General features: G+C 40.2%; 1 protein-coding gene across 4 annotated transcripts; it reads left to right on the top strand.

The window, feature by feature from the left end:
* Positions 1–1,922: 1,922 nt before the first annotated feature.
* Positions 1,923–18,941, top strand: LOC110160574 (protein FAM222A-like). 4 transcript variants are annotated; one of them, XM_020925242.2, is made up of 3 exons: positions 1,923–2,235; positions 9,626–9,794; positions 16,700–18,941. In XM_020925242.2, exons 2-3 carry the CDS (start codon positions 9,665–9,667, stop codon positions 18,016–18,018), a joined length of 1,449 nt encoding a protein of 482 aa, XP_020780901.1. In that variant the 5' UTR covers positions 1,923–2,235; positions 9,626–9,664; the 3' UTR covers positions 18,019–18,941. The 4 variants fall into 4 exon arrangements, with proteins under 4 accessions (XP_020780901.1, XP_020780903.1, XP_020780902.1 ...); XM_020925244.2 differs by having other exon boundaries at positions 9,629–9,794; XM_020925243.2 differs by lacking the exon at positions 1,923–2,235 and adding an exon at positions 8,025–9,313.
* The last annotated feature ends 408 nt before the right edge of the window (positions 18,942–19,349 follow it).

Raw genomic sequence — 19,349 nt, forward strand, 5'->3', positions numbered from 1 at the left:
CAAGAGCCACCTCAGCTCTGGCTTTGTGACATTGTTGATCACTGTGGAAGATAAATAGACTGTTTTCTTCTTTATTTCTAAGCAATTCATATATTTGTCCTCAAGGTCATTTCTCTGTGGAGTCTGCAAAGTGTCACTGGCTTTACTGTTTCTCTTCACCATTAGCATGCCTTAGCTTATGTGCAACCTGAAGCAGCTCTCCCTTATAGCCTTGTAACACAGAGTTATTAGGTTTGCCCCCTGGCCTCTGGTGGTTTAATTACCCTTGTACTCTTTTCTTTTCATCATGATGGAGATGACGGCCGCCATCGCCAATAGGTGAAAGAGGAGACTTGAGCAGACCTTAATTGGTTCATTTGCTTCTGCCTGCCAGGCGCAGATGGAGCTCTTTATTACTGTCACGGCCAGGATCACTCTGGTTCGAGGAGGTCTAAGGAGCAAGACATAGCCTAGCCTTAGACATGATGAAAACAAGAGGGGCAAAAAAAAGATGACATTTATATTTATATCTGGCCCACTGATGAAACAAGATAGAAGAAATAGCTTAAATAATTGAATTATTTCTTCTTATCTCTTCATTATTATTATTTTTTTTATGTACAGCACCACTACTTAGTCATGCCCTTCCACAATAAGGAGTATAACTTGATGAAAAAATAAAAAAATTGGAATTTTAAGACAGTAAAAGAAATATGCAAATTCAGTCAAGAGAGCATGTGTTGATTTAGCAATCATTACAATATTATATGATTACATAGAACAATTCTGCTGCAACTGGGCCTATGTCTTCTGTTCAATATAGAGACATCAGTTGGCATGGTAACCTCATTTGCCATCTGCAGGCCCCATTCATTCTGAAAAATGACACTCTGAAAGCTGTCAAGAAACAATTTGATATTCTTATCTCAGTGACAGTGAGCTTTCGGGTTGGAGTCCTTCTGCTGTAAGCTGTTCATTACAGTGCTATGCAGGACAATTTCAAGTTTTACTCTGGTACAATTAACATTGCATTGCATTTTCATTAGGGTTCAAATATACAAAGTCCCAGTGTATATTGCAGGCTACAATGTCTGAACATTTAGGCCAGGTCCAACATCAAGGAAACAACTTTAATAGAAAACATGCACAGGTACATTGCCCCCATGCAGAGATGCCATTTGATGCCCCACATGTTCATTTCAGCCACGAAAAAACTATTATTAAATTTAGGTTGGATGACTGACTGCCCAGCTTGGCCGTCATCTCACCTCATCACACACCTCATGACCCAAAGGGCTAAAGACACAGGGCTTTTTATGCTTTTATAAAGCCAAGAAAGTATATATATATATATATATATATATATATATATATATATATATATATATATATATATATATATATATATATATATATATATATATATATATATATATATATATATATATATATATATATATATATATATATATATATATATATACTTACTTGGCTTTATATATATACTCTATATATGCAGACTTGAGTTTTATGAGTTTTATTCTTATTCAATAAGCTTTCATAGCCAGGTTGAAGTCATTGCTGTTAGGGTTTATAATACATGACTGTAGTAGGCTAAGTCGCCTACTTTTGAAGCAGCCCAAAATTTGCCTAATCCACTCTTTTGTATACTATGTAAATTATAAAGCCCTTTTATTTTTGGATAATTACCTTTCTGATAGGGCGAAATCCCATCAGTAGAGAGAAATTTGCGTCGCAAGATAAATCTTTGTTGGAGACCAATAAATCCCCCTTTCCTTTAAGTATTTTTTTTTTTTTTTCTACAGCAACGTGCTTACTCTGAGTGCCAGAACGTCACAGTAGCGTCCGCCTCCTTTGCGCCATGATTGGTCGAGCCGTGGGAATATTCAAATGCAGCTTTGATTGATTGGCCCGAAGCCGGTTTCAACAGTACAGAGGAGCCGAGGACTCATTTCCATTCCGACATCACTCTCTTGTGGCACAGGAGCTGCTCGCCAGCTGAGGTGCAAAAAGACGGGACACAGCGTCGCCTCTAACCAAAATTCCAATCGAGGTCTTGAACATGTAGAGGAAGTGGAGTGAAAAGAATCTCGTCCCATCCATGGATATTTCTCCGGAGCCAAACTGTACGCATTGGGAAAACAGAGCACAGGAAGTACGCCTTCCGAACTGGAGAGCGACCAATCAGCCGTGGCGAACCAAAGATAAACAAGCCTTATGATAAGCTAAAACTACGTAAGATATATACATTTAGTAGTTTTAATATCTTAATATAGCTTACCCTTTGTGATTCGTCTAAATTTTCGTGGGTTTGCATTTTTCTTTGCTCTTGAATTGAAGAGCAAAGAATGTTGTGGGTGGATGCAGTGTGTAAGTGAATTTGGTTAGATTGAGCTGTTTAGATTGTCCAGTGTGTGCCCTCATATATCTCGTTAGGTTCCCAGTGTGCACCTGTACTGTTATTGCTATGGTAGATTTTATTAGCATGGGCCTGTCCTAATATGGGATAGGCTGTAGGTCATCATTAGTTAGATTCAGGGAAGATTGCCAACTGTTTTGACTACTGTGGATTTTTAACATGGGCTTATCTTCATACTAAAGGCTGTGTTATTACTAGTTAGATTCACATAAGATAATTCTTCTTTGGATAAGGATTGGGTTCGTTTCAAGTTTTTCCTTCCTCTGTGAAGTGTAACCATGCAATATCCATTCTCATCAGTCTGCACTGGATGATGTGAAAGCCTCTTTTCCACGTCTGAATGTCTACGAATCCAGGAAGTGCTTTGAAGTATATTATTGGTCATTGAGAGCTGTCTCTGAAGGTTTCCACTGCTATTGTCTGGAAGCCGGAGGAGGGATCATCGCACCTCACTGCACCGGTGGCAGCCGAGGTTGAAGGTTATAGCCGCTGCAGAGGGCCCTATAGATTATTGGCCAGGTGTGAAATTCTACCCTGCAAGCCTTTTTTCCTGCTTGTGCCAGATCCTTTATTATCCAGAGAGATGGGATGTCACAGCTTTCCACCAGAGGCAGAAGAGAAAAAGCCTGCAATTTGCTGTTTATTATCCTCTTTCCTTCTTGTGTGCTATTTTTTGTGTGGAAAATAAGTCAACCCCCTGGGATAAGCTTTATATTGAGGCACAAGGGAAATGCCCCCGGTTTAGAAATGGCACAGTGTCATGTTTTTGAATGTGCCTGTTTGTGATTTATAACAATAATGACTTATCCACTGCTAAAAGAGATACAGTATGTGTGATGTTGACATTCCAAAATTAACACCAATCAATCAACAGCAGGGCAGTAGAGAACAGAAAGTACCCCAAAGCATCAGGCGAACGGAATCCCATTACTCACACAACCTGTGATAGAAAGGCTTTAATTTCAAATAAGCCTGTGCTATGGATCATGCTCTTCTGACTGGCTCTGTTTTATGGCCATTTTGGTGATTAAAATTAATGAGAAGGTTAGCGAACCCAGTTCAGCTGTAAAATTAAGGGACCAGGCATTGGTGTAAGACCTACTGATCTGGAGCAAAGGTTCACAATATATTGAAATTTTATTGTAGTGCAATATGGGCAATATTCAGTTTGATAGGAAGCAAAATGTGCAGCAAAAAGAGCTATAACAATCAATTAACATAGTGAAACTAATCTGGCCATGGCTTCTTGATTGTTTTCATTTATTTATTTATACTGACAGTGTTTCAATCGTAAATCTTCTCCCATATGACTCCCTATAAATCTGCCATGATTTGCATATCATTTTATGTATAGGTTTGATACGGTATGTCCTTCCTGTTTCAAATGTCTCCTTATTTTGTGGCTGTTATAAACACAAATAATCTTGTTATATTGTGATTGCTATATAATACAGTAATCACATGATTTCTTATAGCTTGCAGCCAGACATGGAACCCATTCTAGGCAACATAATACAATTTCTCTGTTTGGGTAGTCATATTTGAACCTCTCCAGAGCTTGTAAATGGAGTCATATTATGAAGAGTCGGAGCACAGGTATCCCGTGGGCTTTTCCTTCTGATCTCACATCACACCCCAGCAGTAATTCCACGTCTGTGAAGAGAAGGAATTTGTCATTTGGCTGCTCGCTTCTCTTTGCTTTCTCCCTAAAGTAACCCAGCTCTGATTTATTGTGAAGTCTGCCCGGCCTTGCTCAATCTCCAGGCCTATACTAAATTACCAGATGAAGGATTGAGCTCACCATGAGAATGACCTTTTCCCCGATCATTATTACTCAGGCCAGTGCAAGGACTGATTGAGGTCATGTATTTTTTGCCATGTCATCTATGTGGGAGCACTTCCAGCCCCTGTTATAGCTGACATTGAGACTTATGCATAAAGACGATAGGATAAGATTAACTGAAACTACTTGGGAGAAGTATACAGTATGTCTGTCCGCAATATGTCAGCGGTTTAGTTTCTATTGTGCACTTATCGACTACAGGGGGACGTCATGTGTAATTACGAGTAGCTTGGCGTCTTTTGAAATCTGTCTAATTGGTCTATTCATAGTAATGGGATGAGGATGGGGGTGAAGGGTGGAAGGTTAAGGACTGGGCCTCTGGGGGTCAGTGGGGAGGGGACACAGACCCCCTGTGTGATCGGGAACTCCTGTAATCTTTATTTTGTCTACATGATTGCATCTGGTCATTATTTCAAATTAATGATTAACTACAGCAAATTGCAAGTGATGTATCATCGTTTGACTTAAACAAAGTGGTGAGGGCATCCTCAGAGGGTCTATACATCAAAGATTTGTAGAACATTTTGATGTTATTTGAAGCTTGTGTAGCAGAAAACAAATCATTAGCTTACTAAAATGCAAGAAATTAACTTTTCTTCCTAGTTTGTTTACACTGTATAATTTTATTTTATTTTTTTTACTTTGTTTACAATTATTTATCTGAGCTTTATTTGTCTGCACATGGTTTTTAAATGCTAAAAGCAGGCTGTAAGATTACCACCCCTTTGCCATACAATTGACAATGGGTAGGCGGGACAATGAAGGCAGACATCTATAGTACATGTGACATTTCCATGTATGCAAATTTTGTCATGAGATTAGTCACTGCAGCCAAAGTCTGGCACAAATCCTTGGGTGCCAATTAGCTGAATAAATAGCTTAGTTGTTGAACCAGTTGCAGCTAACAACACTGTTGAATGCACAGTTAAAACAAAATGGCTATTTACAAAGAACAGCACACTACCATGATAAAAACCATAAATCAGCCCAGTTTAGAATGGTAGACCTCACACAGTATAATTCACCGCTACTCAACTCCTTGTTGTTGATGTTGTCAGACTCTGTAAACATTAAAAACTTTGAAAACTTTCTAAACGATGTTGTAGGGTTAGACTGGACAACAGTTTAGTTCTTGCATCAGTTATTGATGTGTGCAGTGCACTGGGATACTGATTAGATAAAACTCTAGTGTTTACTCTCTAAATCTGGGCTGTAGCATTTACCCCATGACCTTGCCCCTGCTGCATCCTTTTGCCTTGGCATCAGCCCATCTTTGAGAGCAGATCTGAGCCTGGCCTGTAAACTGCTGACTTCCCTGATTAAACTGCCCTTGATGATAGGACGTAATTTAGCCATTTGGCATTAGAATTGTCCAAATCTCTGCTGGCTTGTGTATACATTCCTTATCAGATATGAAAAATATTGATCCTGAAATTGAATTAAAAACCTTCAGTAGTTTAAGAAGTCATTCAAAGAGGCTCTATAAAGTGTCCCCTAAACCACCCATTATATAATTAGAAAATCTGTTATTTCTCAATTCTGTCACCCTCGCACCTCTTTCTGCCATACCTTCCTCATCACCTATTCATCACACCAAAGCATTCAAATTTTGTGCTTGAGAAGGCAAAATATTAATATTTTCTTCAACACCCCAACCATTAGCGCTGCATGATTTACATTCATCTGAATGCTGTGGACATCTGTCAGAATATTGCCAAGCCATTGTATTCCCATGAATCTGCAGCTTGCATAAATCATATAAGAAAGCCCCTTTAACTGTGTTGTAATACCTTTTTACATGGGGCTAATCTCAATGGAAATGAGGCTCATTGTTATCAGCCTCTGGGCATTAAGTGTTGGACTGAAGTGGTTGTGGGATGTTTGGTTTGTGAACCTTTGTATCGCCTTTTATTCTGTCAGTGCACAGAAGGCAAAAAGAAAAATGTGAATCTCTCTTATACGCGCCTCTGATACCAATTATGCAAACTATTACAGAATTTAACCAGGGCAGCTCTTATCGGCTAATCCAGAAGTAATAGATTCTATTAAAAATGTATGAGGGGGGGGGGGGGGGTATAGAGTTGAAAATGGCAGCTGCGGCTGGACTGCTGTCTGTACGTCAGACTTTACTTGTCTAGTCTCCATTACTATAAGACAGCTTCCTGCAGTGCTACCTCCAACTGCGTTGTCCCAGTCATCCATAATATACAGTTAATTATAGCCATAATGCATTGTTATTCACAGTACACATCGTTTTCATTCAAGGAGAACCAGCGTATTACCACTCGCATAATGACCCCACGCTCTGTGTTAATCATTAATTTCTCCCCAAATTAACCTTTCTGAATCATTCTGTCCCTTTTTTCTGCACTCTGCCCGTTGCACAGATGAATTTTGAGTGCAGTTGAGGGAGGAAAAGAGGGCATTAGCATAGGCCTCACATGCTAATCCCCCCACAGACGCAGAGTGGAAAGGGTGCACTTCCTAAACCTTTTTCATTATCATCTAATTATTAACTGAGGAATCTGAGGAGAATTAACAGCAGAGTGAGATGGTGAGAGAGGGAGAGATAGTGGGCATGTTTAGACTGTACTTTATTTCTGGAAGGGTGGAAATTTTGGAGGAGAGGCGAGTTTTTGTCAAATTGCCTCAGAAGGTCAGAATGATACGGAGAATCCATCTATATTAATGTCACCTTCTCCTGATGGATATTCTCAGTCTGCTTTGAAGCTTTGAACAGTGGGAGATAGGCAGAAAGTGTGGTGCATTTTATTTTATATTACCAGTTTGTTAAATGTGCTCTGTGTAACTTTCTGGTAGAAGGTCCGTCACCTGCTTGTCTCCATGGAGATGATATTGTTGGTATGTATAACATTAATTCCATTAATATCCAGGGAGACAAAATTGTGACACCAATGGGCTGAGTTACAAGTCTGATCTGTGGAGAGCTGACCCTGCTAACAGTAAGAGTTACTTTTTATCTGAGGAATAAGACTTGTTACTTTGCCTGTAATGTTACAAAGTCTGGAATTAAACTTACTACATCTCCATGGAGGCAAGTAAGTGGCAGACTCACAAGTAAAGTTACATTGTGCACCATTAAAATTGCAATCTTAGAAGTGCTATGTAATCTTAGGAGTGCTGCAAAAAAAACTTAGACTTGGATTTACACTTAATAATTTATTAATAGCACCATAAAAAACATGACAAAATGAGAATTCAAAAGTTTACAAATAATCCGTTTTTATTACCTCTGGGGAGGGGCTTGTCAGGATCTTTTCAACAAGCCAGAGTTTGTTTTGTAAAATATTTCTGCTTGTTTACCCGAGGCACTTGTCTGTTGTGTGTTTTTTATCATTAGCTTTGTGACTCTTTAACCGACCCTCTTATCTTCTCCAAACACTTCTGTGGTAATCATAGGACAGTGGATGCATTAGAAAGAGCATTTTTAACCCTCTTGTGTCAACGCAGAAGGAAAGACGTTGAAAAAGTCTATTTGTCTTACTGCCAAAAACAGCCTTATCAGGGAACCATGGGGGACAGTAGATGGACTGAAAGCACAAGCTGACTTATCTTTTTGGAAGGCCCACAGCGGACTTCATAACGCTGATTATCTGCTGCATGGACGTGGCCCAAAGTGAACAGGATTAGACACACTAACAGCCCCAGCGTTATGACCTCCTGTGTCTCTTTAGCTTGTCCTTGATGGAGGCAAGTGCAGCTGTGAAGGCTGCGTAAAGAAGTGTGTAAAAAGAAAAAAAACACTTGATTTTGAATAGCACCACTTTTAATATGTAAAAAAAACCAACTTTCTATATTTATTAAAAAGACTTTCTATATTTATAAAAAATAACACTGTCATATAGAAATACTGTTGCTTATTATTGAAACTGAGATTGACTTTTTTGTTGACTATGGTGACAACACTATTTTTATCTTATACATATTGAATGTTTTAATAGGCCAAATTGCTGAGATCTTTCTTTTTCCACTGTTAATGTATTTCAGAGACTTTATGCAGATATAGCAGGATCAGCATTGGGTCCATGGTACTTTACTGCTCTTTATTCACTGTATAATAACTATGTCTGCTCTCTATTAAAGATTTTCCCTTCCAGCTGTAAGCCACTATTTGAATAATATATAATGCCCTTCTTGACCTGTTTCATTCATCTACATATAATTCCTGTCTCATTTTCTGTTATTCAAAGGGATTTCCCAGGAGATACCTTTTTCTCTGTTTGTGGTCTTTGTGCATTAGCCTGCCTCCTGACCAATGTGCAGTAATGGAGGGCTTGTTCTGAAATTGCCATTATTTTCCAAATGGAATGTGACCGTAGCAGGGCTTTTAGTTCCTCACATGTGTGTGCTCTGATGAGACAGCTTGCACTGAGCAGTTTGAAGTGGGCTTGTCATCAAGGGACAGATGTTGAGTGGTGGAGAGACACCTGAGGAAAATGTACACTCTCTTCTGCCTTCGGGGTGAGGCTAATCATCCTCCTGCAGCTTCTTTGTGAACACGCCTTTGTTTGACTCAAATAACTGTCCTCTGCCCTTCAGGGGCACACAAATGTTAAAGCTTTCTGTGTTTAGACACAAACAGCTTTTTACTTAAAATAGGACAAATAATGCAATACTGCAGTATTTCTACCTGATACACTGTAATGTCAGGTGTATAATACATGAACCATGTGCTGGCATTCACATCTGCTGACGACTTCAGATAATCAAAGAGAATGTCAAATGTGATTGCTAATGAAATATTCCCTTCATGTGAGATGAGGAAGTGGCTGCACAGCTGTGTGAGCTGTAAAGTATCATTACCCTCATCACACTAACCATAGCACAAAAATATTCTCTGATAGTGAGTTTCTGCTCTGATCAATAGCCTCATAAATACATGGAATATCCCAAGGCTGTTTACAAATTGAAACACACAGCCCGAGGCTACAGAAGGCTCTAAATGATTTGCGTGATCAAAGCCAAAGAAGCGACTGGAAACAGGAAAGAGCCATCAGAACAAGTAGACAGTGGGACGAGACAAGTCATCAGTAAGTGATATTACTTTGTTAGATTCTAAGAGTTCTTGTACATGCTCACTACTGTGATGTACAAATGCATGTGATCTGGTGCTTCTTAGAGAAATGTATAAAGGGGGTAGTCACTGTACTTTGTGCGTGAAAATGTAGTGACTGACAGGAATAAGTGGATGCTCAGCTGCTTTCATATGAGCTCAGTTTTGTGGTGAGCCACCATCAGCACCTTTGTTTTCAGACTTACCATGCACTTTATTCTTTTCATTGAACTAAAGTGTTCATTGATATCCCACTTGCCATACTGACATGTTTTTTCCTTTTTTCCAGCAGGTACTTGGAGGCTGTGTGCAGCCGTATACATCTACCATGCTGGCCTGTATCCAAAGACGACAGAACTTCCCCTCACAGCATCTCAATTGCTCTACCAAAAGTGTCATGGCTTCGGCACCTCCACTCCTACTGCCAGCGCCACACCTGCAGCCTGGCATCTCAAAAGGTGAGCTCCTCTTTGCATCAGTCATCTCTGTGCTAATGTCATGGTTTTTAGACATTTTCACCATTGATCCTAAATTAGTGGCTAAATGAATAGCTCTTGTATCGCTTAAAAGTTGGCTCCTGGAGTTCTGTGACTATGACAATCTAATTGTCGATACAATGTTACTGTCCTCTTTTTAGACATTAAGTACGGGATAAGTGAACTGTTCCTCATGTGAGTGGATTAAATTCTATACAAATGCGGATTGAGGTTGGTCTTTATTGAAATTACCACGTTTTTGTGCTGTGGTTTGAACGAGTGTTTTTCACCACTCAATTTACAATGTGTTTTCCTGCGGTGTATTTTCAGATAATGGGCCCATAAATATAGTGATTTGGCATTTGCACAGTCACAGTCCTGCCAGTGCCATATGATACAATATTTGGGAAGGCTTACCATTGTCCACTGGGTATACAGCCTGCAGATTTCACACTTTTAGAGGCACCACATGAACATATATAATGGTCCCTAATTGTCAGCTTTCAGGGACAGCTGTGCTGAGATTAACCTGACTCCTACTAATGCTCGCAGGTGTTTTGACTAACTGCTGCTGGTTAGACTTCCTGTCAGAGGGAATGTGGCTATATCTGGGCATGTGGTCTCTAGACTACGTATCATTGAGAGTCATGAATGCATCAGTGCTCTACAGACAGGTGTATTGCAGACACTGAAATGGGATCTGTTTCACTCTGCACAAATTACTGTCAGGAAATGGTTCAGACTAACACTATGTGAAGCACTAATCTGTAAGTCAAATGTAAAAACTTTGTCAGCAAATATAAAGTATACACTATTAATCAAGAAGTATCACTTGTTGATGGCACCGATATGTTTATTGCTATTTACAGGGAGTTCCTAATGTGTCCTAATACCCTGTCACTCATCATATTTACTGTTGGGACTGCCTGGTGCTATCTGGAGTGTTGGAGCTGTTCTATATTTTACCCCCCACATGATCTATTTTTATTCAGTTATAAAAAAGTGAACTCTTCTTTGCCTCCATTTTGCTCCTGCAGTGAAATAGCTCTTTGTCTCTATGTTATTAAATATTAATTGGGAATCAGTGGAGCGATTGTCTGCTAAATGCTGGAACAGAAGGAGCCAGTATGCCCGAGGCACACTGTAACCAGGGGTGTACTTCACATCCTGTTTACCTGCAGGGCCCGCCCCCCTGGGTTTAGTGTTGAGCAACTGTGGTTGGTGCAGCACCCTGCAGCTCCAGCCTCACATTTCACACAAACCACAGGGAATCGACTGAGGAGAGCTCAGTGTGTGTGGCCCAGGCCCCTTCATTAAACTCATCGCTGTTGGGCTGAGTTAAATTGGGACAGTCTTTAGTTTCTGCAGTGCTTTTGAAAGTCATTTCCATTTTTAGATATAAATAAATAGAAGGCAATGGACAAGAAAGCTCTTAGCCACAGAATGTCATTTGAAAGATTTTGGTGAAATGAGTGAAGAATTATGAGTGAATGAGAGCTGTGCTCATCTTGAGCTTGAAGGCACAGACTGGAGATGCTTTTTTCCCACGCTATTGGCCCACGCCTGAGCCGGCTCTGAGAGAAGAAAACTTTGCCCAAGCTGGTGCAAGCGGCACAGAAACCAATGAAGAGTGACACTGGTGCGAAGTACAGAGAGAGCCTCTTCCAGCACACACAGCTAAGCGTAGTGTTCCACCCTGAGGTTACTCTGTTACTGTTTCTTCTCTGGACACACTGGTGACTGGGGGAAAGGGGGGAGACGGGAAAGGGGAAAGGGAAGGACCTGGCTTTAGTCTTCTGTCATAGTGTCGATGGTCGGCAGTAGAGACTTGGTGTGTGGGATGTCAATTTGTTTACTCCATTTTGACATAGGACTAAATGCTCTCATCTTTGACACTGGCATCTTTAGAGATGTCAGTAAACCACAATTATTAACATACAATTTACTGTTTAAAACTGATTTTATAGCTAATCACAATGATTATGAAATTTACTCATTTGGTCAGGGTTTGTTGAATCAGTACAGAATCTCCGCAGTCCTCCCAGACTGTATGCATCGCTAATTGGATTTCTGTTCATTATGTTTGAATAAAATGAACATTCTGTTTTGGTGTTAAGAATACTGTGTGTGTGTGTGTGCGTGTGTGTGTGTCTGCTCAACTGAGGTTTGTGCTTCTAAGCAGCGGACAGTCAGTACAGAAGCTTGTCTCCCATAGACGAATGGAGGCAGGGCCAATTAATTACATGGTTCTAATGACTGGGCTTATTGGGCCAACAGGGTACTTAGAGGAGGTTGTCATGGTAACCCGAGACATAGGTTTTTAATGTGTCTTGAAAGTGCTGTGCCTCGCCGTCCCTAAATCTTAAGGTAGGCTGGAGCATTTTAAATATCAGGATTATTGGTGTGGTAAACAAGTATTTAGGCGGGCACAGAGGCGCTGGCCTGTAATTAGCTGCCAGCTCGGAACTCCACGCTGCTGCTCAGGATTTGACATGCAAAATCTGTTATCTCCAAGTGCGTCCCATAAGTTTCGCTACTACATCAAAGCCATACAAGCCTGAAGCCTGGCAACGCAGCACACATGTATGGAAATGAGCAGGCATAATTTATGAAATAAAGTTTATCTCCGGAGAATCCTATCTAGCGGTCACTGTAATGCGTTCCTTATGTTGGCCCTGGGGGGTATGCAACCATTGAAAGCTGGAGGCTTGGAGAAAGGCAATGTTCGGGTTCAACTTCTTTTTTCAGACCTGCCCCTGGGGTTGTTTTGCCCATAAATTAGTGATTAGCTCCAGCCGCTAAAAACAATGAGGTTTCTGCTCTAATCTTGGAAAAAATGGCTGGGAGTATGGCCACGGGGAAAAGATTAGGCAGTTAAAGTGACAGAAAACACTCAGTGGGAATGCATGGGGGTGGGACCTGTGTAAGGAAAGGCCATATATTTGAGGCAACATTGTAAATAAGATGGCTATTATTCCCCAATTATCTCAAAGCCAGTGTATAAGCCTTCCTTTTTAAGCCCTGATGCATGCATGGACACAACCGCACACAAACCGAACAGCCCTATTGGTGACTATGGGTTTATGATGGACCAGAGCCACCCGCTGTTTTCTTTGCGAGCGTGTCTCCTGGCTGGAAGCAGGAAATGAGGATTAGGTGTTTCCTGTGAAAGCGTGCCAGTTTGACTCAGCAGGGTGCCACAGCGCCTCAACAGCATGTTTAATGTGGACCGCCTCTTCCAACCGGGAGCACATTTTGAGCCCGACTATTGGGATCATTAAATCTATCAATCAGGACTCACCAAATAGCAGTGTCATTAGGAAGTGGAAAAAGTAAGAGCAAGCCTTGTCATCTAGAATCAATCTCCATCTGTAATAGAGGGAGGATGTAATAAAGAGCGCAAGTGGGTAGCCATAAAAAAGTACTTCTCTGTCAAAATGATACCAAATGGGTAGAAGAAAACAAGCTATCCAATTATTTGCTTGAGATTAAGTATTTAGAAGTAACATCTAATTGACAAATGGATTACACCATAACAATAAAGTTTAAATATAGCAAACTAAGTTTCCATTTTTCACCACCTAAACGCATATATAGGTAACATAATAATAAATAGACTAACAAGGCATCGACTGTTACTAAGTAACTCATCATTGAATCACTGTTTAAAAATGTATTTTATTCCCAAAATTATTCAAGCAAAATGTAACTCATTACTCTCTGCTAAAGACTCAGTAAATGCAAAGTGCTAGACCAGTCAAGGTTGTTGCAAACACGACTAATGGTGTATTCAGTGCCATTTGGCCGTGGCTCTCAGGCAACAGAGTGAAGCGGTGTGCTATGTGCAGGTTCAGGGTGATTAAGTGCTTAAGGTCAGACTGCTAATTATCTCCGCTCTTCTCTTTACCTGACAGAGCTGGGTTGCCATTTCCTGGTTGTCATGTCAACAGTCCCATGTTTGTTTTTGCTACTATATTTTATGCCTCCGGTTCCTGATTATTTCCTACCACTGCTCTTTTTAAATGTGAAAAAAACAAGATATTTAATGTTACCTGTATTAGGGTTGTCAAAATCAATACACAGAAACTAATGGATACTAAAACTAGATTCAGACTAGATCCTCATTTCGGCAAGTATTGATATGTCAGAACTAGCATAAGACCACATGTTTGCTGTAATTTATTTGGTAAAAAATAACATTAAATTGTCTAAAAAGTGTTTTGATTGAGTCTATCATTGTGTTTTTCTTAAAATTAAAACTGAATTTTTAAACTTTAATATCGTGACAACACTAGCACTTTAACAGCTTTTCATATGACAACCTTTCATATTCTCTGATGTAAAACAGATAGGAGCAAAGTTAGGGAAAAGTCGTGTAATTTTGAGTTGATTTATATCCTCCAATTTATCTCTTCTCAGTCCCCTGGGGAACAGCATCCCCACGTTGGTAAGCAGCGCGATAAGCTTTAATGAGCTTTCCAGCCACTTTGGGTTTGTGTACACTGTTTGTCTGCATTATTTCCCTGTATGTGCCCGCTGTGTGCGAAAAATTAAGCCCATATTAATGCAAACATACTCCAGGAACAGCGTGATGAATATTATCTGCTCAAGGCGCCAAAGGCTGATTAAAGCTTGGTAATATTCTCAAGCTCAAACTATGGAAATGTTTAACTTGGCTTTTAGATGCGAGGTGGGAATGGCCTCATTTACAATTCACTTTGCACACTTTGAAGACCATGAATCAAAGCCACTGTAGATGCATATGGATAAGTAAGAGTTATTGTAATTTTTTGTAGTTATTGTCTTAATATAGTTTAAAAAAAAGTAAGTCAAGATGTAGGAAATAAGAGTATCAGTAGGAAGTGTTTGGTAGAACAGAAGTGACTTTTGACCCACTTTAAATGTAAACTATTGATTGCGCTTTTTTGGTAGTCACCATTACAGTGAAAATCATAAGTGACAAATGTGTGTTTCACTTCATATTGCTTAAGTTTAGCCTGAAATGACTTTTTGAGCCTTGTTTTCTTTTTACAAATAATATGCCAACCTTTGCTGTTTTATTGTCAGGTTGAATTGAATAACTCATACATTTCAAGTGACATAAGCCCTTTGGCTGCGCTCTCTGCTTGGTCTACCACAATTCAGCACCTCTGATTGGCATAAAAACCCACAGGACTGAGACAATTACCTCTGTTTGTTAATTTAAAACCGGTTTACTGCTTGCTGGGTCATTTTCACATCTTATTTTTTAATAATCATTATCACTGAATTTCTGTTTCTGCTAAAATAACAATTGCTCTTTATGCACATGTCACACACAGTAGTGGTCTTGCAAATGACAAATGTAGGAATGCAAAGCGTGGAAAGGCCTATTTGCTAATGAGGTTACCATAGTACCACATTAAGGCAGCCCCAGTGGGTTGTGCAGCTGTGTTGTGTCTCCATGGCTCTGACAGGGCTCTAATCTCTGGCCTAACAATATCAGACACCCTGTGAAGACATGTTAGTATTCAAAGTGTTTGTGGAACTGCGCGTCAGTCGCACCACACAAACTCTGACATTTGCCTCAAAAGAAAACGTCCAAAATGCCAGATGCACATTGGACCCACACAGATTTATTCCTTTGGTAATTAAGTAACATAATTTCACAGTAGAAATTGATGCTACATTTTTTGTCCAATAATGTAATGGTCCTGAAAGTGCATGTGCCATTAGTTATATCCTATAAATGAACATTCTACTGGTGCTATGCTTTGAAATAACAAAACTTGCTTTAATACAGGTATGGTTCTATATTACAGTGTTACATCCTGTTTTAGTTTAGTCCAGTCTGTAGTTTCAGTTCAGTTTTAGATCAGATTTTGTCTTTTTCTTCCTGTTTATAAGTAAAATTTTTGTAGGGGTATGTCACCTTTTATATTTTAGGACCATATCTCCAAATTGTTGGCCTATTAAGGTGTAACCAGAAGTCAGAGATAGTTCATGCAGCTGGTTCTTCCGGTTACTTCTCTCCGCAGTGAGATTATGAGAAAGCACAGCGGATTGGGCTCACATCTTGATTTTGTATATAGTATAAACAACTCCTTGGGCAAACCCAGATGTCGTTGTTTTCCAAAGCAGCTCTACTCAGCGCTACATAATAAGCTGTGTTTTTGCTTTGTTGTATTTCTCTGTAGAATGCATTCACGCTCCTGGCACTGCACTTGCTCCTTTGGGAGATTGTTGCATGGATTGAATGGTTCTACCTTATACCCATTCCTCCTCCATTTTTAAACACCCAATTTATTTTCTTCATGAGGTGGATCTTGTAGATTGAGTCATTTTCACAGTCTGAGGCTCACTGTAGACCTGAAATGAAATGAACTCCCAAATCAATTTGAGATGGGAACGACAAGTGAGCCCTCCCAGCATAGCAGGAATTGGTTTTGTCATTGAAATTGAAATGAAGTGTTTTGTTTTGATTTTGCTGCCCTTTTTATAACAGATTACTGTCTTATTCTTTTGCCAGCAATGACTTTCACCATCTTCATGTTAATTTAAATGTATTTGAAAGGATTTCAATAATCTTGACATGCACCATTTTTAAACAGACCACTGTTCTATTTTTATTGCTTGAAGTTAAACGGCCAGCTAATAGTTTAAATGGTACTGCCATTTACTTGTCCCACTGCGTTATTTGGTCAGCTTTGCTTTTGAACACTTCATTTACATTAACTTCACAGGATGATAACTAAAGGAAAGCTTCAAATTCAAATGTTTAGTGAACCTAGAATTTCTTTCTCAGTAGAGAAATTAATCGTGTTAAAAAGTTAAAAGTGTTAAGTGCTTCATTAATTTATTTTTCCATTACAGAAGTTCTAAAAACATGTTTTTTTTTTACTTTTCAGGAGAGCCTGCACCCATGGTATCACGGTACCCCTCTCCAGCAGAGCTGGATGCCTTTGCTCAAAAGACCGCCAGGAGCCCATTGACCATTAAAATCTTTCAAACTGAAGTGCGGGTGCCACAACATAAACAGTTAAACAAGACTGTCAATGGCTTGGACACTACAGGACAGAGTTATAGCTCCTATCCATACTCTGGAGGCTATCAGGGTTTGCTGGCCATAGTCAAAGCCTCTGTGACTATCAAAGGAGTACTGAAAAACTCAGACGGCAAAAGGACTAAACATTCAAATGGACAGGCATCTATGGCACCATACAGTAATGCTATGAGTAACACCTACAGACATGGACATAAAGCTTATCACACAAGCTCATGTAAGTCATCAGATGTTCCCACTGACACACAGTGTTCTAGCACCAGGGTGGCCTCAGGGGATCCTAGCCGGCTCCCCCAGGCAGAGTTGGCTCAAGTTCAAAGCCTGATGAGGCAGATGAGCAGAAACCCACACAGAGAGGCGCCGCAGCTGGGAGGGGAGGCCCGCACCAGCCCTTCTGTGCAGGCCGCTGCTGCTGTGGCGCCCCAGAGTGGGGTGACGTATGCAGGCGCTGTCTTGCCCACACAGACGGCAGGCATGGCCAAAGCTGTGTACTTGGACAAAGCGGACTATAGGTCATCGTGGCAGCCCAAGCAACAACAAACACAGCAGTATCAGCAGAGAGCAGTGAGGATGTACAATGCTGGGAATGGGACTCACATTGGACAGTCTCCTGAAAGTGTCATGTCTTTGGCCTACCCCTCTCAGCTGTCGTACAGGCTGCCTCCTCCCAATGTGCAGGAGAGGGGGAGTGCCTCCTCTTTGAACTGCATGCAGGGGGATATCTCTACTGGCCCATACTTTGCTTCTCTCTGGGACAACAATATAACATCTACTCCAAATAGTGACAATAGTTATCAGTCTCAGTTGTTGGCAACAGGCATATGCGCTGCCAGACCAAGAGACCTGTCTCTTTCAAATCACCATCCTAAATGCCACCATCTCCATCATCACCAAACGCAGCACCCAGCGCTGCAGCCCCATCCTCACAGCCAGCAGGCCTACAGTGCGGACCAAAACCTGACTGGAGGGCTGCCCACATCTAGCCTGTGCCATGCTGCTATGCTCAGCAGCAGCCTGCAGTCTTTGGAGTGCCTCATCAGTGAGATTCAGCCTCCCTGCATCAAAGAGCGCATGCTGGGCCGTGGGTACCAAGCCATGGGGATGCCTCTGCTGCTGGAGCACCACCACCAGCAAAGCCACATCCAGCTCCCTGTCTACAGATAAGGCAGTGCTGCCACAAAAAGGACTTTTTCTAGACATCTGTGAGAATGAGACATGCTTTTGTTGTTTGTGCGTAGACTACAGTAGGCTTTGTTTTAAGCCAGACATGGAATATCATAATGTATGTTTTTTTTTCCATTGTTGTCAAAAAGCCTGCTGCATTGCATTTCATGTCAGAAATGACCACATATTCTTTGCAAACCTGCCTCAGTTAAGTTAGGTAATTTCTTCATTTCTAAATTTCTTTTCATTGTTTTGTAAATATATTGTATATTTTTTACAGAAAATCTTATTTGTTAGAGAACATTCCTTTTATTACCATCTGAGCTCTTTGGTCGTTAGCTCCTTTGTGTTCTACTGTGACTTCTAAAGAATTAGAGATAATATTCCCTTATTATCCATGCCCGCATTTGCAGACTATAATGCAAATATAGTAGCCACTCTACTGTGGAAACAGTTTGATCTTTTGCATAAAAAGAGTACAGTTTTTGCCATGCAGTCATTTCCAGAGTACAAAATGTAAATCAATTTCATGTAGTTATGCAGCGCTGCATGTGGAGACTGCTCCATAACCAAACACCATGGCATTCAGGTCAGGAGATGTTTGCATTTTGAGTTGTATTTTCGTTCACTTTGAAATTCCTGGGAGATTGTGTGGATGTTTACAGTTTAATGAAAGGTTTGTCTGTGCAGTACTTCCCAGGTAAAGCTGAGTGCCACGTTGAAGCTAAGGCCATTTGAATCATTTACTGTAACTTGTTTTTAGGGCTCTGTTGTCTCTGAGGGTGGTATTTGTATGACTGAGTAGTCGTGTGTCTGCACTGGTTCTTGTTCTATTTATTTGGGTCTGCTTGTTGGGTTTTTATGGCATCCCTACTATTATAAAGTGCAATTATTATTATTATTATTATTATTGTTATTATTATTATTATTATAAAAATATGTGAACACTGTCCATGAAAAATTATGTTAACATAATTTCAAATGTATGACCCTAATCACACTTTTTGCCTCTTCTTAAAATGGATTGTCAAGTAAAGGACATTTTCTAGAATCTAAACCATGTGTGCTCTTTTTTTAATCCCTTTGGACAAACTAGCATACAGATGGGTAGAGATTTTATCCACACCCATCTGCACTTATAAAACAGATGCATTATCTAGCATTGCATATAACTCTTGCCTTTACTCCTCTAAATGCATTTGATGTCTTATTTTGATCAAAATCTCCTCCTTCAACCACAATTTCAGGTTAATATTGGCAAGAGGGTAATTTCTCAGCTGCAATAGCTTGTCGTATAAATAATGAATGTGCATTACGGGGAATAATTTGGT

This window comes from Boleophthalmus pectinirostris, unplaced genomic scaffold (assembly GCF_026225935.1).
Source record: "Boleophthalmus pectinirostris isolate CB_2022bp ecotype Guang Dong unplaced genomic scaffold, ASM2622593v1 HiC_scaffold_18, whole genome shotgun sequence".
Taxonomy (NCBI): Eukaryota; Metazoa; Chordata; class Actinopteri; order Gobiiformes; family Gobiidae; genus Boleophthalmus; species Boleophthalmus pectinirostris.